We start from the raw sequence: 23,864 nt of genomic DNA, 5'->3' as shown, positions 1-23,864 counted from the left end.
CGAGTGGGAAAAATTGTATTCTTCTTTTCCCAATTGACTGACACTACCTTTAGCAAGGTCAAACTAGTGCCTCACTCAGGCTGCTGAGATCTCAAATATTTCAAAGTGATTCAATGATAAGGATGTTTTAGAAAAAATGCTTAACTGAGTGTGGTTGAAGCCTTACTTTTTTAGCTTACTGGCCAGTGAACATATTAAATTTAGCATATCAGAAAAATGAAATACTTGATGCTTCCCTAAGTTCAACTGAGCTAGAAATTAGTAATAATAGTTTGAATAATAAAAGACACATTTTATGTATAGATTGCGTAGGTCCAAAGTGAACTGAAGTCCCAAAACTAAATGTTGAATGTGACGGAAGATCCTTAGGTACTTCGAAAACATAACACGCTCAATGAGGATGAAGCAACAAAAGAGATTATTATGGGCTTCAATACTATTACTTATCAATATGGCAGATTTGCAATAGGACAGCCTCATGAACACACTGCAGATATGGTTTTTTTCCTACTGATACAATTCTGCGCTTCACAGAAACAATGTACTTAAAGACATTTCCTCCATTTTCACTTGTGTAGTACAAATATGCATGGCATAGTATACTTCTGAAAAAGCAATAGACACATATTAAGAAAATAGATGCTATTTCTAAATTGCTTTAGAAATAAGAAGGCACCACTGATTTGAGGTCTTGTCATGTCATTACTGATAGGTGATTTTTAATTGTTTATTTCAGCATTTGTTCTTATTAAACTTTGTCCTAGAGATACCATCTGAGACAATTATTGTGGTTTACGAACCACAAACAAGACACATTCGTAGTAGTACTTCATCATGGACAGATCGTTCACAGTATAGGTTGACAAGACAGATTCTTTTTCTACCTGCAAAGCAAATAATAATGAAGGTGATGATAATAATAACCACTAAACAATACTGCACACTTAAATGTGACCGTCACTAATCTGTGTATTAATTCATTGAATTCTCCCCTAAGATTGGTACTACGAGTAATCCCATTGTAGAACGAAGAACTTGAAACACAGACAGCTCATATAAGTTGTCCAAAGTCACACTGAAAATATACATAAAGGGGTAGAACAAAACTGCGACTCATACTTGGATCCCCTAACTTGAATTCAAAACTACCATAATACATTATTTCACTATTAACAAACAAAAAAACTAAGCTTAATTTTTTTAATTGATGGAATGCCTCTAAATAAATGTACAACTGGAGCACAATAGTCAAAATATCATAAAACTTCCTAATAGTGTAGAAGATAAAAGAAAAAAATACCACTAAAAGCATTTCTTTACACATGGCTCCTATCTGCTACCCTACAGTCCTATCTACTTGGTATTGATCAGTGAAGTCTATAGTCAAATACTATAAAAATTATCAGCTATCATGGACAAATAAATTATATTACAGGAAAGATTGCAGTTTTCCCTTTACATGTTATCCCAAATTTTATAATTCTGACAGCCAAAATTCTCCTCACTTTACAAATGAGAACATAGAGATTTATAGTGTCAGTAACTGAAAATTAAACTTTGTAAATACTTCATTTTCTCCTTACCTCTACCTGGAATCCATACTGTAGAACAACATTTTTAATATCTTCATAGCTCAATTCTATAGAAAGTTCATTTGCCAAATTTTCAAAGTGGTACAGGAGAGGACCTACGGTTTAAAGACATATGAATGAATCACTTGAATGTAAACTTGCACTAGTAACTGTGCCAACCTGAATCCCAACTTCAGTATGTTAAGTCTCGTTACTGAAAGGAGTTCCAGAGTGGTGCCAATAGTTCATGTGCTTAGTTACTAACAGAAAGGGTTGCAATTTCAAGTCTGTCCAAATGTGTTTTGGAAAAAAGTCCTGGCAAACCACTTCTCAAAAAATCAGCCACCGAAACCTCACGAAGCAAGCTGACACTGACACACATGGACCACCTTGGTTAAGAACTAAGCTGATGGCTTAGTTAAGGAGCCCTGATGGCACTGTCAGGTAAGCATTGGACTGCTGACTGCGAGGTCAGCACTTCAAGCCCAGCTGCTCCACAGGAAGAGAGCTGAGGCTACCTGCTCCTACAAAGACAGAGTCTACTAAGTCTTACCTAAGGAGTTGGCATTGACACGGTGGCAACGGGTTTGAGCTTTTGGAAAGGTCTCAGACTGGTAGCTGTGGCAAACAACGAAAGGAGAAGTAAAGAACCTGGATGTTTGCCTGGGGTACGGATTCAGATTTTCCAAATTCTGGCCCAGTTACCCACAGTCCGGTGCTGGAGCTACGTTCACAGGAGTGAAGCCCCTCTGGGACATCAGCCTGGCATATAACTCCTCGCACATCAAGCACTCACACCTGTGACTCCCAAGTTTCTGAAGAAGTAATTGAATCAGAAATGCTATCTTCTCCAATTCCAAAGGTATACTATAAATGTTAACTCCATTAAGGGAAGAGAAAATTGCAGATAAAAATTGTCTATCATGTGAAGTCAGAGACGGGCTGTTAAGCAATGCTGACTCAGCAAGTGTGAAGGAAAGACAAGTTATAGAAAAGACTTCATGGAGAAAAAAAAAAAGACTTCATGGAAGATGGAGGTGAAAGCAGGCATCCCAGCTCCAACACGTACCAACCATGTGCACAATTTCTATCCCAGCTCCAACACGTACCAACCACGTGCGTATGGCAAGTTGTAAACTCCACCATATCACCCGATAGCCGAGCTCACAGCACTTTATCAAAGTTTCAAGTAATACTTTAAAACATGTGCCTGATATCAACAGTAAAAATTAGTATTTCATTGAACTAGCAGGGAAGGGGATTTTTCTTGGTTATCACTCATTTATGTTTACTCTTTCATAACTTTTAAATTTATATTGTGCGCCTAATTGACTTCAGGAGTAAGTGCTCTCTACAGATTTTGGCTTTTCTACATATACTGATTTTCATATACATGTATATATATTACATATATACACATACACCTTTTTCCCCTTTAAAAATTAAAAAAAATAAAGCTCTTTGTAAAAAGATATCAAAATCCAAAAAGGAATGTCTGTTTCCTAAAAAGGCAGTTTAGGTCATTAGATCAGACCTTCAACTGAAAAACAACTAAAACTGACTGAGGAAATACATATTTTTAAAATCTGCAACCCTAGTAAGAAATAGCTAGAAACTCGTAAAATTAACCAGAGGAAAACTCAGACACTTACACCTGCAACTTGACAGATGCCTTGGGTCAAGGAAAACAGATAGGAATCTTAAGAGCTATGTTTTAATGTAAGAGTACAAAAAGGTAAACTTGCCCCCTTTGAGGGCTGCAGGAAAAGCTGACCTAGAACTTCCTAATCAGAGGATCAAAAGAAGTGGGGAAAGAATTCTAGGCAGGCTATAAATGATGGTTAGCCATAAGGAGAATTTGTAGCAATGGGTGCATTGCGGATAGGGTCTCTAGATTAGCTAGATGGTGTTGGCCAAGCACACTGAAAGTCCTGTGCACTGTCAGAAGAACAAACAAATCTGTGTTGGAAGAAGCAGAGCCAGAAGGCTCCTTGAAAGCTGTACTACAAGCCTTCATCAAGTGTGCTTTGGACCACATAACCAGGAGAGGGAAATCCCTGGAAAAGGACCCTTGCTTACTGAAGTAGAGTCAGTGAAAAAAACGAAGACCCTCAATGAACTGGACTGATATAGTGACTGTAACAAGGGGCTCAAACATAGGGACAATTGTGAGGACGGCACAGGACCAAATAGTGTTTCTTTCTGTTGTACAGAGTCACTGTGTATCAGAACTGACTCGATGGCACTTAACAGCAGCAGTATTATCCTACCAATGTCAAATTTCCTTATTGTAGCATTTGTACTATGACTATGTAACTGAATGCCTTATTTAAAATATAATCAAACATAAGTACTCGATAATGAAATATCTATACAAGGGAGCTTCACTAAGTTTGAAAAAAAAACAGAATTGAGAGACTGGAATTTTCCCATAAACTTTTCCAAGTTCTGTTGCATACATACATACATGAGAAAAAGAATATGATTAGCAAATGTGTAACTTTAAATAAAAGCTATACAAACCAGTCACCAGAAAATGTTCACGAAACAGATATTCTAAATGAAGTACTTCTATAAGAAAGTGATCACATCCCCTCATAGAGGGGGTTGAGAGGAGATGGGTCAGTCAGGGTGCCATGTAGTACCGATGAAGAACACAGCTTTCCCCCAGATCCTGGATGCTTCCTCCCCACAACTACCATGATCCGAATTCTACCTTGCAGGACTGGATAGGGCAGAGGTTGTACACTGGTGCATATGGGGGCTGTAGGCACAGGGAATCCAGGGTGGACGATACCTTCAGGACCAGGGGTGTGAGGGGCGATGCTGGGATAGTGGAGGGTGAGTGGGTTGGAAAGGGGGAACTGATTACAAGGATCCACATGTGACCTCCTCCCTGGGAGATGGACGGCAGAGAAGGGAGGGAAAGGAGACTCCAGATAGGGCAAGATATGACAAAATAACGATGCATAAATTATCAAGGGCTCATGAGGGAGGGGGGAGCAAGGAGGGAGGGGGAAAAAAAAGAGGACCTGATGCAAAGGGCTTAAGTGGAGAGCAAGTGCTTTGAGAATGATTGGGGCGGGGAATGTATGGATGTGATTTATACAATTGATGTATATATATATATATATATATATATATATATATATATATACCACATTGAATGAAGGGGGAAGTGCAGAATGGAGACCCAAGGCCCAAGTGACGGCCACTGGAGATCCCCCCATAGAGCGGTTTAGGAGAGGAGATGGGTCAGTCAGGGTGCAAGGTAGTACCGACGAAGAGCACAGCTTTCCCCCAGATCCTGGATGCTTCCTCCCCCCAACTACCATGATCCGAATTCTACCTTGCAGGGCTGGATAGGGCAGAGGTTGTACACTGGTACATATGAGGGCTGGAGGCACAGGGAATCCAGGGTGGACGATACCTTCAGGACCAAGGGTGTGAGGGGCGATGCTGGGAGAGTGTAGGGTGAGTGGGTTGGAAAGGGGGAACTGATTGCGGGGATCCACATGTGACCTCCTCCCTGGGAGAGGGACGGCAGAGAAGGGGGGGAAGGGAGACTCCGGAGAGAGCAAGATATGACAAAATAATGATGTATAAATTGCAAAGGACACATGAGGGAGGGGGGAGCGGGGAGGGCGGGGCAAAAAAAAGAGGACCTGATGTAAAGGGCTTGGGTGGAGAGCAAATGCTTTGAGAATAATTGGGGCGGGGAATGTATGGATGTGATTTATACAATTGATGTATGTATATGTATGGATTGTGATAAGAATTGTATGAGTCCCTAATAAAATGTAAAAAAAGAAAAGGGAAAAAAAAAGAAAGAAAAGAAAATGATTAGGGCAAAGAATGTACAGATGTGCTTTATACAGTTGATGTATGTATATGTATGGACTGTGATAAGAGTTGTATGAGCCCCTAATAAAACGTTTAAAAAAATAAATAAAAATAAAAGTAACCACTTTCATGACTTAAAAAGTGATTTCAGATGTGAGGATTTGAAGTCAGAAATACAGAATTTAACAAATTTAACAACAAAAATCAAAGTAGTAAATAAATATGTAGGTGAATCTAAATAAATACTAACAAAAACTTATTTTAAATGTAATACTTTTAGAAGGGACAAAAAAGATCCTTGTATTATTGGAGTGAAGCATAAAGACTTAACATGCATCCACATTACAATTTCTAAGATCACTACTAAAGGACAAAAACTAAGTGTCCACTTTTCAGAGCAGTGGATAGAGAAATAATGAATGGTTAAAACTAACACCACCCCCACCAAAACACTAGGCAAAAAGATATCTTAAGTCTTTGTGCATATAACCAACAAAAGCTAAGGTTATGAAAACGACAAATATTTATGCAAGGAGTTTGACAAGGATAGACGTGCAGGTGGCAATCTGAAGAATTAACTGGGGATGGGGATCGAGGACACTTGAAGGCACGGACACCCTTACTGCCGTAACACAGATACACGATAGTAAGGGCTGCTTCTGGGAAAGCTCGGTTGAACACTCTGGAAACACCAAAAACCCTTACCAGCAAAGTAAAGTCTTTATCATAGAAATATGGCTTCCCATTAATGTACAGTTTAACATAAATTAATACAAGTTGAGAAGCTTTTATTGGTAGAGTTAACTTTAGGCACCTGGAGAATTACATTTAGTTTGGGAACCTGTTTCTGCCACAGAAGAACTATGAAAATGTCTTGCAAACTACTTAACCCCGAGCTTCATTTCTTCAAGGGCAATAATGTCGTTTGAATACAGGGCTGTTTGGAGATTAAATGAGTTATTTATAAGGGGCTAGCGTAGTGCCAGGAGCCCTGGTGGCATAGCAGTTATGTACTGGGCTGCTCATCTTGAGAAGGGCAGTTTGAAACCACCGGATGCTCCGTAAGAGAAAGATGAGGTTTTCGACTTTCTCAAAGAGCTCTACCGTGAATCAGAAGCTCAATGGCAGGTTTGCAAACACAGTGCCAAACCAATCCACAGTGAGCACATAGATGATAGTAAGTGTCTATCGATTATTACTTGGGAAATGTTTCTCAAGGTGCCTTTTAATTCAATCCATTACCAAGATAGTAAGTGATAGAACACAGCACAAACAACGAGCTCAAACCTGAAGGCATGAGCTCAACACAAAATTTTACTTTTGAAAAGCTTTATATTCCAGCCTTGATTTCTTTCATAATATGGAATACTTAGCTCACTATAAAAATATAAGTGTAGTAGAGACATTACCATGGTTTCCCCTTTATTTTTAAGTGCCAATTTCCCTTAGTCTCTGGGCACGACAGACCTTGTCACACTCAAGTAACCAAACAGCAGCAGGACTCAATTAAGCATCTTTTTTTAGTAACAGTTCTAGTCTTTCATAAACTCAAGCTGATCACAACAATTATCATAGCTATGTTCCCCCCAGTATATGAACATGCTGGAGAAGAGTCACATGAGGCCTCAATACTCATTACAGAAAGACAAAACAACACCCTCTTTCTTAACCAGCAGAGCCTCCGACTAGCCTACGTGAGGGCACACGGGGGAAATGTGGGAATGATGATCTACAGATTACTAGTCAGTAGACTTCAAAATGAGGGCTACTATGAGACTAAAATAGCAATAGAATTAATCACACAGGAGTGCCTGAGTGCTAAAACTAACTGAAAAGGTAAAGGGGGGGAGGACGGGGGGGACGGGGCTTAACCCTGCCCCAAAGGGCCCTGGGATACAGGCCCTTTATTTCTACTTCCAAACAGCCTCAACCACAAAGACCCCGGAGCGGTTCCTCCAGGACATGCACAGGGTGCCTTGAGCCACAATCACCTCAGGAGCAACTTTCTGGGGTCTCCATAAAAGACCAATCAGTCCCTGGGCTCTTCCGCTTTGTAGGTAATTCAGATTAACCTACACAATCCTAAGAAATGTATCTGTGGATACTAAGGAACTTACCAAGATTTATCCAAATTCCACCTGGCTTGAGTATTTTCCATATTGTATCAATATAATCAATTACGTTGTGAGCTGTATCTATGAAGAAACAAGTAGCAATACAATCCCAGGTGTCTATTCAAGAAAAATTAAATAACAAATATTATTTTGTTTTTCCTTTCAATTAACTCTAACTTTACTAAGTATCCTTTTCAGAGTATTAATATTTCATTCAATTGTAAGGATAGAGAAACTAAAATCTTATTGACACTATAATCGAAGTAGCAAAATAACCATACATCAAAGATATTTTGTAAACCAAAAGGATATCAATAATAACCAGATACTCAATTGGAACTAATTTTGATAGCGAATTTCTAGATTTCTTTAAAATCAGTTAAGATGGAATAACCATTAGATTTCAAATTATGACTTGTAACCTAATTGCCAATTCTGGCAGGCTTCCAAAAGAACACGGGCGCCCGCTTCTCAGTGAGGAATCAACGAATGCACTACTTTAGATAGTCTCCAGAGAAAACGGGGCCAGGGCAGTGAGAAACACTAGAGTGGAACCCTGCAGCAAAAACTGTGTTTACTTCTTGGATGCTGGGGCCTGAAACAGTTATAGAAAACTCAAGTTAAAGTTTGGCACCTGTATAAACTGATACAATAACGACACTTAAGTGAGAATCACCTTCATAGCCTCTCAAACCTTGTTGTAGGTCATTTATACCTGCTTAAATGCTATTCTACATTATTTTGTCTCTATTTTGAGATTTTGCTTCCTAACTATCCCCCCACCACTCAACTTTCCAAGTTTTCCTTTCTATCTTTAGGGTAGGAATTTTCTCAATCCCAGAGTTCGGAAAAAATATGAGCTTTAATACCTTCCCTGTTCCAGTTCCTCCAATGGCTTCCTATCTCTCTCAAAATAAACTTCCAAGTCTACGTGCAAGCCCACCTCGCAGACATCCCCTCCCCCAGCTCTACCACTGTGCCCTTACTCTTAGACACCAGCCAAACTGACCCGCTTGCCAGTTCTTCCTTGAACCAAACAAGCATATCGTCCACAACAAAGACTCTCTACCTTGGCCATTTTCTTGTTTGGGAACATTTTGCCCAAAATACTGGAGTAGTCTGCCTCTACAACACTTTTGAGGGCCTCTGGGATTTCTTCCTTTTCTTAATTTCTGCTCCTAGGAACTAGGCCTCCCCCGACAACTCTAGTCTCTCTCCAAACCGAAAAGGAGAGCCCGAACCTACTGCAGTCAAGTCGATTCCGACTGATACATCCCTGTAGGACAGAGTAGATGAGCAATACCTTTTGCTTTCCAACACTGCAACTCTTGATGGGTGCAGAAAGTCTCATTTTTCTCCCACGAACAGCTGGTGGGCTTGGTCAGCAGCCCAAGATGTAAACCATTATGTCACTGGGGTGCCTCAGTCCCTCCGCACATTATATCACTTTTACCCGTTTTCTTTCTGAGTGTTGTTTGTTATTGCTTCTATCTTCCTGTAAATTCTGGTGGGGCTGTTGGCCTTGGGTTGCTAACCATGATGCCAATAGTTCAAACCTACTAGCCACTAGGCAGGAGAAATATGAGGCTATCTGCTCCTATAAAAATTCACATTCTCAGAAACTATATGGCAGTGGTTCTCTACCTTCCTAATGTACCTCCCTTTAGTACAGCTCCTCATGTGGTGGTGACCCCAACCATAACATTATTTTCGTGGCTACTTCATAACTGTAATTTTGCTACTGTTATGAAGCGGGTGAACCCTGTTAAAGGGTCGTTCAACCGCCCCCCCCAAAGGGGTCGCGGCCCACAGGTTGAGAACCACTGCTACAGAGGGTTGCCAACTGAACAGTAGTGAGTTTTGTTTTTTTCTACTAGAATATACGTTCCTTGTAGACAGAGACTTAACTTTTGTATACTATTGTCTTACCAATGCCTAGGAGGTACGCAACAAATATTGGCTCAGTGAATGATCTTGCTAACTCCTCAGCAAAGTGTTTTTCACATTCTTTTACTACAAAACCCTCTCTTCTCTTTCCCGGTCTCACCTGTCTTTCCCTAAGTTCAAATGTCTGTAGCAAAGTTCACTAGTCCGATGTCTACGCTGCATAGCTGTAAGTAAATGCCCTCCATCATCTGGAACCAAATTACTGTGGCAAACATAGTCTGCTGCAGGCAGATGGACTCCCACTAATGATGACCCCGTGTGTCACGGTAGAACAACATTCTAGGGTTTTCAATGGCTGTAACTGTACAGAAGCGGATCAGCAGGCCTTTCTTCCACGGTGCCACTAGGTGAATTAGAACCACTAACCTTTCAGTTAGTGAAGTGCAAACCAGTTGTGCCACCCAGAGGATTCTTTTCCAGCCATGTCTCCTCCCATCAGATCTCCCCAAACAGCTCCCTGTCCCTTTCAGTCAGACGACTCTGGCTCCCCACTTACTGCCTGACTGGAATGCCACGCCCCTTAGCCTTCAAGTCTGCAGCCTTCCTTTCTCAAACCTACCTGCACTTGATTCTACAACACTTATATTTCCATCTCACAATGAATGATCAGCACATTAACTTACTTTAAGTTAGCACATTAAGTTTAGAATAAAGGAAAAAAGACCTTTCCGCTGGTTTGGGACTTACTGCACTCAGAGTAGATCTCCTGAAAATCTCCTGCTGTCATAGAAAAGTTAGAGCCAGGGGGAAGACTGTGGGGGTCAACATCAGGGAAAAAGATGGGTCGAATCTGATCAGCTGATCTCCGGTTGTTACTAAACTGATGAATCCAGGGATAGAGCTTATACTTATTAATTTCAGAACATCTGTAAAATATGAACAAAAAATTCAGTTCAACATTTTATCAAGAAAATATACTTTACACACTGAAATATGATTTATTTAGCTGAAGGTTACTACTTAAAGTATTACCACTGACGCCTAACAAATTACTTGAAAATGTATGAGTAGATGAGCAACAAATCATGGGTTAACGAGGCAGGGAAAGAGTATATTCACATATAAGCTTTTTCCATTTTTAACATTTTTTTTCTCTCACAGCTCGGTTGGCTTTAAAAACCATACTTTCCCTGCTATATTCTCTAAAAGGCTAAGTTAAATATCTTCCTATCTCAGTCATATAAAGCAAACGTGACCATTGATAAGAAAGTGGTTAAGGATATATATATATAATTACTACATTAAATTCTTCTTCCACTGAAGAAACAACGGGTGAAGAAGTTTGAGGAATAAGGAGAAAGTGCCCCTTCCTGGATCATAATTAGTCCTGATAATTCTGTACAGAATCATTTCGGTTTCAGAAAATACCCAGTCACTTTCTAAAAAATCACTTACCCATCCTGCTTCAGAGTTCTGTAACTAGGCTACTGATGACAATGGTAATTTGTATAAGCAATTTTACTTTAATATAAGAAACATGATATACATCACAGTCAAGTACTATGATCTTATCTTCAAATTCAGAAATGCTCAAAAAAGAGCCAAGTCAGTCTGATTCTGAGAAATTATTTCCAGCAAAAAGTAAATTAAATACCTGTTGAGTACAAAGTTGGAAGAAAAGAGCATAAAAAAACTCCATTCATTTCCTTGACAAGCATAACCTAGCATAGCTACTTCCCAGGCCAGTCTTCCTAGTCCAGCACCAGGTACCAGAATATTTACTTTAGAAGGATCCCTGAAATGAAATAAGGCAATTATATCCAAACCCCTCAAAGGAAAAGAAAGGAAAGAACAAACAAAAAAAGGGACAAACTCCACATTAATAACTGAAAACTTCAATTCTCAGCAAGAATAAATGCTCTCAAGGCTCTGACGTCTCTATATTGTGAACTACCTCTAATGATCAATAGAAATATGAAGCATAAAGAATTAGCATATTAAGTTCAGGTATCAGGTAAAAGATTTTATTCCCCAAAATTTAATTTGCAGAAAAAAAGACATTATCTCTTTTCTGAGACTTAACAAAGTACCTCATGCTAACTATCACTTACAAAGTCAGTCATAAGAGCTATCCTAATAGCTATCACTGGAAAAATGGTCTTGGAAACACATTATCATAAAGGGATCCAAATTACATTATGAGGAGTTTCAACAAATTTTTTTCACCATAAGACAAAGTAACACACATGACTTTGTTTAAATGCTACATTACATGCAATTATTTGTTTTTAAATAAATTTTTAAAATACGCTTTAATATATAGTAAGGGTAATATATTGACTAAAAATATAGATTTTAATGTGTCACATACTTCTAGAAGCTTCTGCAAAAAGGATTCAGAGTTAGTGGAAAATGGAGTGAAAGGTAACAGAATTTTCCTACAAACTTTAAAAAATGCCCCTCCCATACTCCAATTTGCAGAGAACTGAGGGGAGGAGGTAAGATTTTCATGGGGTAAACAGGACACTGCATCTGAGCTATGTGCTACATCAAACTTGTCTCTGCCATTTACTGAGTTATGTTGCCGTCACACCTCCCCTTTGCCGTAAGCTCCACCTTCTACCTGCTAAAGGCCTTAGCAATGCAAGACTGATGCTCACGGATTCTGGCATATCAGTATAATCCTGAATAAACTTTGAGTATTCCAATAGTTAGCCAGTAGAAAATATAAATAACAACTTAGTATGCCAATTGAAAAAAGAATTTCACTGTTGGTTCATAAATAAAATCTGCTTTCTAAATCAATTATTAAGTAAAATTCTTTTTTCCTCCATCTATCTTATGAAGGTCATTCCATCTTACATGTCCATACATGTATGGATCATGTATTTGTAAGAAAATCTTAGAAAAATGTCAAAATTTTGGTTTGTTTCACTGCTGAGTTTTATATACATAATATGACATAAAACTGATGTTGCTAAAAATAGTTTCTAACAAATGGAGCTACCATGACTAGTAACACTTAATAGCTTTTATAAAATATCATTAAAGTAAGACAAAACAGAGCTTTCACAGGTTTATGCCTAATATACCTAAATAGCTGAACACTTCTCAGTATGGTTTCTGGGCAGAAATTGTAAATGATGCAAAGCTTAGGGGGAAAGTTGTTCTAAAAATGGTACAAACTATTATTTCAGAAACTTACGGTAGGTTCATTACTGTGAACGAATTCTTCCTAACTAATGTTGATTTGTTTAAAAACGTTTTATTGGGGGCTCATGCAACTCTTATCACAATCCATACATACATCAATTGTGTAAAGCACCCTTGTACATTCATTGCCGTCATCATTTTCAAAGCATTTGCTCTCCACTTAAGCCCTTGGCGTCATAGAGCACAATAATTAAGCACTCAGCTGCTGACCAAACAGTGGGTGGCCTGAACCCACCAGCTGCTTCTCAGTCTGAACATGTAAAGGTAAGGAAGGGGCTTGGAAACTCGATGGCCCCTCCTACTCTGCGTCCTTTCAGAATATTTTAAGTCAGAATCAGCAAGACAGCAACTGGCTTAAGAATCAGAATCTTTTAGCACGCTACTCCCAGTTTTTGTCAGAAAAAATTATGAGGCTTGAAGATCTTGATTTTAAAATGCTAAGTTGCTTGTGTGATTAAAGGTACTACACTTCTATAGCTTCTGATTTAATAAAACACATTTCTAGAGGTTTCTACAATTACAGGTTTCTAGAGTTATCATGCTAAAACAATAAAGCTCCAAGATATCACTCTGAATAAAACATAAAAGCAACTGTGGTGTTTGCTAACACAAAATTTACCATCAGTAAGTTTTTATTTACAGTTATTAGAAGTTAATCAGTTTAAAGTCTTTAAAGATTTTAGTAATAAACAAGCTTAAACATTAATAAGCAACATTATGACCATATTATTAAATCATATTATGACAGGCACTCCACTCCTGAAAATATATACAAAAACATTTATAAACAAGTTGAAACCATATTACAACACAGCTATTCCACTCCTAGGAATATATCCAAAATAAATTAACATCTATATCCAAAAAAACCCACACTGGCATGCATTACTTATAATAGTGAAAATGTGAAAATAAGCCCCGTTGTTCATCAATGTAAAACAAATAAAACATAATATACTCACACAATGCTATATTATTTATCAATAAAGAGGAATGCTGTTCTGCTAAATGTTATAATGTAAACTTTGAAACCACGAAAAATACACAAAAGGCCATATACTGTAGTATGATTCCATTTACATTAATGGAATTTAATGTTCAATATACACAAATCTATACAGACAGAAAGTAATTAGTATTGCCTAGAGCTAGAAAAGGGTGGGGGCAGACTACTGAAGGATAGCTCCGTGTGGTGGTAGTCAAAACTTAAACTGGACGAGGGTGATAGCTCCACAGCTCCTTGAGTGTATTAACAACCTGGTACACTTTCACATGGCCATGAAGTGCAGCCTGACTCATGGCACCCTATAACGCAGACCAGAACTGCCTGTGGGTCTCCCCAAGACTGTAGCTGTTGGCAGGAGGAGAAACCGCAACAGGCTCGCGTGGATCAGCTGGTGAATTCAAACCACTGCTCTTGTGGTTTGCAGCACAGTATATGGCTTATAGCTCATGAAAGCTGTTACAGAGACAAGTACGTCTTCATTTTCAAGTATGCATTTTTTACACTGGAGGTACCTTTAAGTAATAATAAAACTTATCTTTGAGCTCTAAGGAGTGTCAGGGTAATAATTTAGAACCTCTTTTCTAAAAAATGTGTTTTTAAAAATATAACAACAGTGTACTATGAAGGACTGCATTCTAATAAATTAAAAAATGTTGGAGGAATGGATAAATACTCGGGAAACAGTCCCTCCCTAGATTACCCCAGACAGAGGTCAAGATCCTCAACAAACCAATAGCAAAAGAAGAAATAGATATGTTTATCAAGAAGTTACCAACCAAAAAGGCCCCCAGACCAGATGGCTTCACAGGGAAATTATACCAAGCATTTAGGGAAGAGTTGACACTGATCCTCCACAAAGTATCCCAAAGCATAGAGAAAAGGATGGCAAACTCCCAAACTCATTCTATAAAGCCAGTCTACCCAAACAGGGCAAAACCCCCACAGGTAGAGAATTACAAGCCGTTATCTCTAATGAACACAGATGCAAAAATCCTTAACAAAATATTGGCCAATAAAATACAAAAGTATATAAAATATATCACCCACAACGATCAGGTAGGAGTCATCCCAGGGATGCAGGGATGGTTTAACATACAAAACCCATCAATATTATAAACCACATTAATAAGAAAAAGTATAAGAACCACATGATAATATCTATAGACACAGAAAAGGCATTTGACAATATCCAATACCCATTCCTAATTAAGGCACTCATGAAAATAAGAATGGAAGGAAAATTCCTCAAGCTAATACAAGGTATCTATGAAAAGCCAACATCATAGCCAATGGAGAAAAGATGAAAACAATCCCACTCAAAAAGGGGACCAGACAAGCATGCCCCTTGTCCCCACTTCTATTCAACATTGCACTGGAGGTCCTAGTTAACAACATAAGGCAGCAGAAGGACATTAAAAGTATCTAACTGGAAGAGGAGGTGGTGAAACTATCACTATTTGCAGACAACATAATTCTGTACATTGAAAGTCCCAAAAGCTCCACAATAAAAGTACTTACAGCAATAGAGGAATATGGAAGAGTGGCAGGATACAAGATCAACAAACAGGAGCCGACAGGTTTGCTATATACATCGGAGAGGACCATGGAAGACGAGATCAAGAAGGCAGTACCCTTCACAATAGCCAAGAACAAATTGAAATACCTAGGAATGTATGTAACAAAAAAAAACACTAAATATCTATACGAGGAAAACTCCAAGACACTACTACAGGAAATCAAAAGCAACCTCCACAAATAGAAGAACATCCCATGCTGGTTGATTGGAAAGATCAACATAGTAAAGATGTCAATCTTACCCAAAGCACTTCGTACGTTTAATGCTATTCCGATTCAAATACCAACAACCTTCTTCAAAAAATTGGAAAAAGGAAGAAGCCCAAGATTAGCAGAGAACTCCTCAAGAAGGACCAAGTCAGAGGACTCGCTTTACCTGATTTTAACACTTACTACATAGCCACAGTGGTAAAAACAGTGTGGTACTGGCAGAACGACAGATTACTTAGACCAGTGGAAAAGAACACAACGCCCAGAAGTAAACCATCAGCAAATAGACAACTGATTTTCTATAAGGACCCCCAAACCATCAAGTGGGAAGCCAATACCCTCTTTATCAAGTGGTGCTGGAAAAAAATAGATATCCACCTGTCGAAAAATGAAACAAGATGTTTACCTTGCACAAGAACAAACAAGGTGGATCGTAGACCTAGAAGTGAAACCCAAAATGATCAGGACCATCAAGGAAGGAATAGGGACTAGCCTAAGATCATCAGCCCAGGGAATACAAAGGCTCACCGCAATAGGGAAGGGTACACAACAGATGAACTGGAAATCGACAAATGGGGTTTAATAAGAATAAAACACCTGTGCGCCTTGAAGACTTCACCAACAGGGTGACAAGGCAACCCACAGACTGGGAGAGGATTTTTAGTATGGAAGTGGGCAAAAGAACTGAAAAGAAAGTTTACTAGGTTGGAGACCCAGATGGCTAATAAACACACGAGAAAGTGCTCTCGTTCATAGCCATAAGAGAAATGCAAATTAAAACAACCATGATATAACATCTAACACCCCTGAGGTTAGCCCAAATCAGAGAGCAACAAATGTTGGAGGGGCTGTGGTGAAACAGGAACTGCTCGTGGTCATGTACTTATGTACAACCACTGTGGAAAGCGACCTGGCGATATTTAAAGAAAATGGATTCAATCTACCTTATGACCCAGCCTCCCTCTCCTGGGCAAATACCCAGAAAAAGTAAAAAATGAAACACGACCAGTCATCTGCGCTCCAATATTTATTGAGGTGCAATTCACAATCGCAAAGTGTGGGAAACAACCTAAATTTCCATCGACAGACAAGTGGTTTAGTAAACTTTGGCACATACACACAATGGAGTACTCTGCAGCACTGAAAAGCATGATCACAGGAAACACGTTTCATGGGAAGAGTTGGAAGGCATTATGTTATGTGAGATCAGCCAATCCCAAAAGGACAAGTATAACATGGGTTCCCTGAGGTAAATATAATCAGCACAGTAGGTATAGAAGAAAAGACACATCTCACAATATGAGGCAAAGAGTCAGGGGGAGGAGGGAGGAGAGGTAAGACCAAATTCAAGGAGGTACATGTGAGTCCAACATAAAGAAAGGGAAAGGTGAAGGGAGGAGGAAGAATGGGGGTGGGGAGAAACTAAGATGCTGTCATGGGGGGAACAGGGCACTAACCCACCCAGGGGGGAGGGTATTGGTTATGTCTCCACAGATTTGGAGTGCGCCTACAGACCCCACCACAGCGCACCAAACCAGGAGGGCAGCGTAACCACATGGAGGACTGAATGAAAAGACTGGACTACAGGGCTGCCCCCACCAGAGCCAGTCGGACCCCTGCCCTGGAAGTGTGTGCCACAGAGAACGACACTAGACCTTCAGTTGGGGGAAAGGAACTGACGCACCACCCCCACTCGGAAGCAAACCAAGAAGGAAAGAGAGAGACGGTTGGTCTAGTCTGCATATAGGCACACCAAGCCGGAGGATGATGTCCATGCACAGAGCTGCTAAGGGACAGAGAGGACTGCCGACAACCAAGAAACAGTCTCCAAACTGGAGTGTATGGTGGCAGGGGACACTAACGGGGACACATGGCAGGGAGATAGTGTGGACAGAATCGTCTGCAGGGGGACCAACCAGGAAGGAAGCATAACAGTCAATTCACAGAGCCCGAGGAGCCCCAAGAATGGACCAGGAGGGGCAGCCCCTGGATCTCCCCCAGAACCAAGGGGGAGGGACGCATGGGGCCAGGGGACAGACCTGGACTATGTAGGTTGTTTTGTTTTTTCTCCTCTCCTTTTCATTTTTTCAGCCTTGTTTGGACTAGGACATTGCTGGTTTGCCTACTTATATGGGGCGGAGATGGGAAGGAAGCTCAGGAAGAAAGCAAAGGGCCTGGAGGATCTTGGGAGAAGGAGGTGGTGGGGAGAAGGGTGTGGTGAGTGGACAGCGCCACAGATGGGGAACTAGGGAACTGAAACCAACATCTAGGAGGGTGTATACATCCTGTATTAGAGCAACAATAATCTAGCTGAGAGGAAGCACTGAGGTGGAAGAGGAGGGAAAGTGATGGTGGAGCAGGAAGAGGCAAAAGAGAACAGAGGTAAGCTCTAGGAAGCAAAGCTATTAACAGAGGTGTGTGCTTCTGTAAATATAATCCATACAAATAGAGGTATTGGCCTATGCACATATATTTAAAGGCAATATACTCAGGTTGCAGATGGGCCTGGGTCTCAGTACATACCCTCCCTCAAGACAGGAACACTTTGTTCTAACAAAATGGCATTCTGTGATGCTCACCTCACCCCCCCACCCCCACTAACATGACCGCTAAAGACAAAATGGGTGCATAAACAGATGTGATGAAGACAGGATGGTATCCAGCTAGTAAAAGCTCTATCGTCTGGGGTCTTAAAAGATTTGAGTTAAGCAAGCGGCCATCCAACAGTGAAGCAACAAGCCCACACGGAAGAAGCACACCAGCGATCACGAGGTGTCATCATCGGGACTGGGCAACAGATATCAGAAAATTCAAAACAAACAACTAAACAAAAATGCGTTGGTGAGAATGAGGGGGGTTGGGGCAGAGCCCCAAAGCCCATCTGTGTAGAATGGTACATACTCGCAGAGGGGACACAGGGAGTGGGTGAATCAAACAGGGTGCAGTAGAGTGTCTATGAATTACGCAATATACCTTTGATCCCTTGAGGCCTCCTCATCCCCCACTATCAAGACCCCAGTGCTGCTTCCTGCTCTGGACTAGATGGGAGCATGTACATAGGTATAGGTAAGAGATAAAGCTCACCACACACAACACAGGAGCAGTTATGGGTATAGCGATACCAAAAGGATAGCGGGAAGTGAGGGAGCGAGGAAGAGGGCAGCAATCGCAATGCATGGCACATAACCACACACTCCCATCCAGGGGGAAGAACAGCAGAAACCAACGGGGAAGGGAGACAGTGGTTGGTGTAAAATTTGAAAATAACTATATCTATCAAGGGGCTATTAAGGTGGGGGATGGGGAAGAGGAAGGAGGGGGAAAAAGAGGAGCTGATCCCAAGGGCTCAATAGAAAGTAAATGTCTAGAAAAGAAGATGGCAACATATGTCAAATACAACTGATGTGTGGATTGTAACAGGAGTTGTAAGAGCCCCCAATAAAATGATCTAAAAAAATACATCAATAGTACCTTGTATAAAACTATTAAAAGGCTAGCAACAAGCCATGGGATGCAGAATATATCAAGGTGCCATTGTAAAAGAGAAACTACTATAGATTTGCAAATTATTTGTATTGTGACAAAAGGATTTCAATAGGTAAGAGACATTAAAACCAACCTCTTAGCAATAGAAAAATGACCAAGAACCGAGTAAAAAATGGATAGAATTCCCTAAACTTTTATTCTCAGCTAAATTTATTTATAATCTTGTTAACCCATTTTATACTCATTTTATTATTGAGAACATAGTATGTATGGAGTTTATCATTTTTAACTCCACTGTCCTTTCCTATCCTTTTACCGTGTGTGGGCTGAAGACACAAATGGTACATGTGAGCACTGCCTTTCACCACGCCATGGCAGTTGCCACACTGAAATTTATCAGAGCTTTTACAAATCCAGCTGGACCGGAGGAGGTACTCTGGTACAGGTAGGAAATGGAAACACAGGGAATCCAGGACAGATGAACCCCTTAGGACGTGGTGAGTCAAGATACCGAAAGGGTGGAGGGAAGGTGAGGGAGAAAGGGGGAACAGATTTTAAGGATCTACATATAACCTCCGTCCTGGGGGATAGACAGCAGAGAAGTGGGCAAAGGGAGATGTCAGACTGTGTTAAGATATGACAAATAATAATTTTTAAATGATCAAGGGTTCATAGGGTAGAGGGGAACGGGAAGGGAGGGGGAAAAATGAGAAGCTGATACCAAGGGCTCTAGTAGAGAGCAAATGTTTTGAGATTGATGAGGGAAACAAATGTACAAAAGTGTTGGACACAATGGCTGTATGTGTGGATTGTGATGAGTTGTACAAGCCCCCAATAAAGTAATTTAAAAAAAATGCTTAGAGTAACTAATATTTGCATCATTCTTAAAAGCTCTTATTTTTATGTTAGTACAGACTTTTTTTCATTTCCTTGAAAGAGGGGGATATCAAAAATATAAAAAGCCTCTAATTATGATACATAGATTCAAGCACTCGTAACAGCAATGTCTGCAATGAATCACTATAAAGTCAGGGCATGACTTTTATGATGTCACTTTACACCAGGCTGAGTACTTAGAAAACCATGGAAAGTATATGTGGCTCAGATATCAGATGCGGTCTGCTTGAAATTTTTAGCAAAACTCACAAGTTTACCTGGCGACCTACCCAGTGCCATCAAGTCAATTCTGACTCACAGCAAACCTGTAGGACAAAGCAGAACTGCTGTCTGGGTTTCTGAAGTTGTAAATCTTTATGAGAACAGAAAGCTTAATTATTCTCCTGAGGAGCAGCTACTAGGTTTGAACCACTGACCTTGTGATTAGCAACTCAATGCATAAACCACCAAGTTGCCAGGGCTCTTAGTTAATAGATCTAAATATGGAGAAGCAGGGTATACATGCTGAGACATCCTTGATAACAGGTGTCTACATTAGACTGACACCCTTGATAAGGAGGTGGGGGTAGAGTTGTGAGAGTGAATTCAAGGGACGCACAAGTGGGGAGGGTACCGCTGTAAACAGAACAGAGCCCGTGTTTGAGGAGGGGATGGATAAGGATAATGTTTGCTTGCATCACCCTTTCTGCTCAACTGTTTCACCAACAGTAAATGTTTTCTTGATAGTGATTTACTGGATAGTACAGATTTTTTACATTGTGGTTCAGTTTAGGTGACTCCCACAGACAAAATGCTTTTCCTTTTGTGTGTCAACATGACAACACTGGGCTGACTGCTGATGGTGAAAGCGCTCACAATTCTCAAGCACCCAAAGGGTTAACAGTTTTCTTGAATCGCAGAATTCTCGGTGTGTCATTCTGCCCATGCTGCTCAACATAAGAGGTTCCCTCGTCCCATGTGACTCTAGAACACTTACAAGGTGGATTGTCCAAGTTGAAATGTGCTTCAAATAAAGACCAGATTTCAAAGACTTAGTTAAGAAAAATGTAAAATACCTCAGTAATCTTGTATACTGTTGTTTTAGGTTCATGGAAAATCCCATGATCTTTTATTCCATTTATCCACAAATGTTTGGAAGTCCTCCAGAGGAGTCTTCCTCTTCAACGGTTGCTGTGAAACTGGATGGGGTGTCCCTGGTATTTCAAACGCCAGCAGGGTCACTCAAGGCAAATAGGCTTCAGCAGTTTCAAGAACAAGGGGGAAATGGGTTGTCCAATTCTGAGGAATTAGCTATTAAAATCCTTATGAAACTGATATATATTAACATTAGTATTATTAATTTGTTTTTAAGTTACTAAAAAATTCTAATTATATGTGGGGTTTCCATTATATTTCTGAATGACAGCACTTGCTGATCTATGCAGAACACAATATTGAGCAAAAATTAAGTGTGAAGTGATACCACAGACACATAAAACTTTCAAAATATTTCAATGTAATGGTTATTTAAGAATATTGTAACCAAGTCGTTAATGTACAAGTATTAGGATAAGAAAACAACAATTTCATGTTAATGGTTATCTCCAGAAAGAATAGTTATCTCAGGGAAATGTGACCTGGGTGGTTTGCAAGGAAGCTCCAAATCTAACTTTGATATTTCTTTTTTAATTAAAAAACAAGGATTTAAAATAAATGTGGCAAAAGGTCATGGTTGAATAGATGGGAGTTTTTTCAAACTATATTATTCAAAGGAGAACACGGTGAGTTAGAGCTCGTGTCTAGCTCCTTCCGATACGTGGTTCCAGTTTACTTCCTCATCCACTTTCAACACAGAACTGCACTGTATTTCAACCGGACAATTTCTCACCACACGAGAAGATACTCATGAAGACCCGGGGCCAACACAGGAGTAAGTAGAAAGTACTGTTAGCGCTCTCATTCATGCACGCATGGAGCTCACCCCCAACAAATTTAAACTTAGCTCCATGATCAACGGATGGCAGCAGACAAGGTCCACCAGTAATCAACTGTCTGAGGTCTTTCCAGGATGCCTCATACAAAAAGGTCCATCAGAAGAGTGGCTTTTAAGGGATCTACTGGACCAGTAAAATTCAAGGCAGAGGTCAACTACGGAGGTTATGGTGAGGGCTTTTTGAGGATTCCTTTAGTTTAATCTTGAGAGATTTTCTCTAAGGACACAGGATTATCATGGGGATTTATGAAGACATTAAAAAAATCATTTTATTGGGAGTTCTTATCACAATTCATACATCCATCCAGTGTCAAGCACATCTGTACATACATTGCCATTATAATTTTCAAGACATTTTCCTTTCTACTTGAGCCCTTGGTATCAGTTCATTACCACCACTCCAACCTTACTCCCTCATGATCCCCTGATAATTTATACATTATTTTTTTCATGTCTTACACCAACCACTGTCTCCCTTCATCCACTTTTCTGTTATCGGTCCCCCTGGGAGGGGGTTATATGTCAATCATTGTGATTGGTTCCCCCTTTCTCTTCCCACCTTCTCCTTACCCTCCTGGTGTCACAACTCTCATTATTGGTCCTGAGGGGTTTATCTGTCCTGGATTCCTATTTTCAGCTCTGATCTGTACTAGTGTACACGCTCTGATCTAGCCAGATTTGTAAGACAGAATTGGGGGGATAGTGAGGGGGTGAGGAAATAGTAAAGAACTAGAGGAAAGTTGTGTGTTTCATCGCTGCTATACTGAACCCTGACTAGCTTGTCTCTTCCTTGTTACCCTTCTGGGAGGAGATGTCCAATTACCTACAGATGGGCATTGGGTCTCCACTCCATCCCTCCCCATCATTCACATCATGATTTTTGTTGTGGGTCTTTGATGCCCGATACTGATCCCTTCGACACCTCATGATCACATGGGCTGGTATGCTTCTTCCATGTGGGCTTTGTTGCTTCTGAGCTACATGGCCGCTTGTTTATCTTCAAGCCTTTTAGACCCCAGACACAATACATAAAGACATTTTAAGAAAATTTAAAACCGCATGGCTGAGAAAAAAGGCCAAGAAAATTGTGTCAAGGAATTGTGCTCTATTAGAATGGAATTCAAGGGTAGAAAGGGTTATTCTATGAGAATTTCATTGGAATACTTTATCCCATACACGCTCCATCTCTGATCTTACCCCTTCAGACATTTTAGTCTGAAAATTCAAAGATGCCAAAACTGCTATCTTACTGTCGTGTAAATTGAAGAGTGCACAACTGTATGGGGTAGAGCTAAAGAGATGGAAGCGCCACCTTCAGGAGACCTAGATGAAGGAAATGCAGAGAAACAGAAGCTTTACATTTTCATAGTTTTGCTCAATAAAAACTTCTATCATTTGCTAGCCATACTTTGATTTACATTTGTTTTACCACATCTACGAAGTCTTAAATAGCCACATTCTTAATTCAGTTCTGTTTTTTCAGTGTTTCATTCAACTTGCTATAGTTTCTATACCTTGTTCTTGACTTTTGTTTCCTTCATTTAATACAGGGGTCAGCCATGTGGTCCAGAAATTAACTACCTGTTTCTGTCAATAAAGTTAAAGGGAAACAGTCCCGCCCAAACATCTGCTTTTTCTCTAGTTAAATTTCCACAACAGTGGAGTTGAGTCCCAGTAAATTCCCATCTATCGTATTTGAGCTCAGAAGAACTGCATTACAATTGTTCATTGACTCCCAGAGGTTTATATGCGATGCTTTTAATCTCAAAGACAAAACTTACACTTCTAAAGATACTAACAATCAAAAACAATGACAGTGGTGGAAAAAGTTGCCTGACTTATGACAGAAATAAACTTGACAGAATGATGTCCTATGAGTTCAGGACTACCTGAAGCTGTGACCGAAGTCACAACTGCCTGGAAAACCTGGAATATTTCCTATCTGGCCCTTTAAGAAAGCTTGCTAATCTCCTGATCTTGAATAGCAGTGTCCTGTGCCAGCCTCCCCTCAGCACACAGAGCTTGCTTACTCTATGCAATGAATACACCGAGTTCCATTTAATGACTATACTGTAATAATCCTGGAATTA

At 40.1% G+C, this 23,864-nt stretch overlaps 1 protein-coding gene across 1 annotated transcript in view; it reads right to left on the bottom strand.

Annotated features, from left to right (window-relative positions):
* Nucleotides 1-689: 689 nt before the first annotated feature.
* Nucleotides 690-23,864, bottom strand: part of CARNMT1 (carnosine N-methyltransferase 1) — a 35,927-nt gene continuing 12,752 nt past the window's right edge. Inside the window, exons 4-8 of the mRNA XM_075560534.1 lie at nucleotides 11,070-11,210; nucleotides 10,163-10,341; nucleotides 7,532-7,645; nucleotides 1,584-1,687; nucleotides 690-884 (exon numbers count right to left, since the gene is read on the bottom strand). Coding sequence (XP_075416649.1) covers nucleotides 783-884; nucleotides 1,584-1,687; nucleotides 7,532-7,645; nucleotides 10,163-10,341; nucleotides 11,070-11,210 — 640 coding nt within the window. The 3' untranslated portion in view covers nucleotides 690-782. The remainder of the gene's footprint in view (nucleotides 885-1,583; nucleotides 1,688-7,531; nucleotides 7,646-10,162; nucleotides 10,342-11,069; nucleotides 11,211-23,864) is intronic.

Source organism: Tenrec ecaudatus, chromosome 10, assembly GCF_050624435.1.
Source record: "Tenrec ecaudatus isolate mTenEca1 chromosome 10, mTenEca1.hap1, whole genome shotgun sequence".
In the NCBI taxonomy this organism is placed as follows: Eukaryota; Metazoa; Chordata; class Mammalia; order Afrosoricida; family Tenrecidae; genus Tenrec; species Tenrec ecaudatus.
The sequence above is the reverse complement of the archived record's forward strand: the minus strand, read 5'-3'. Positions and strand labels throughout refer to the sequence as shown.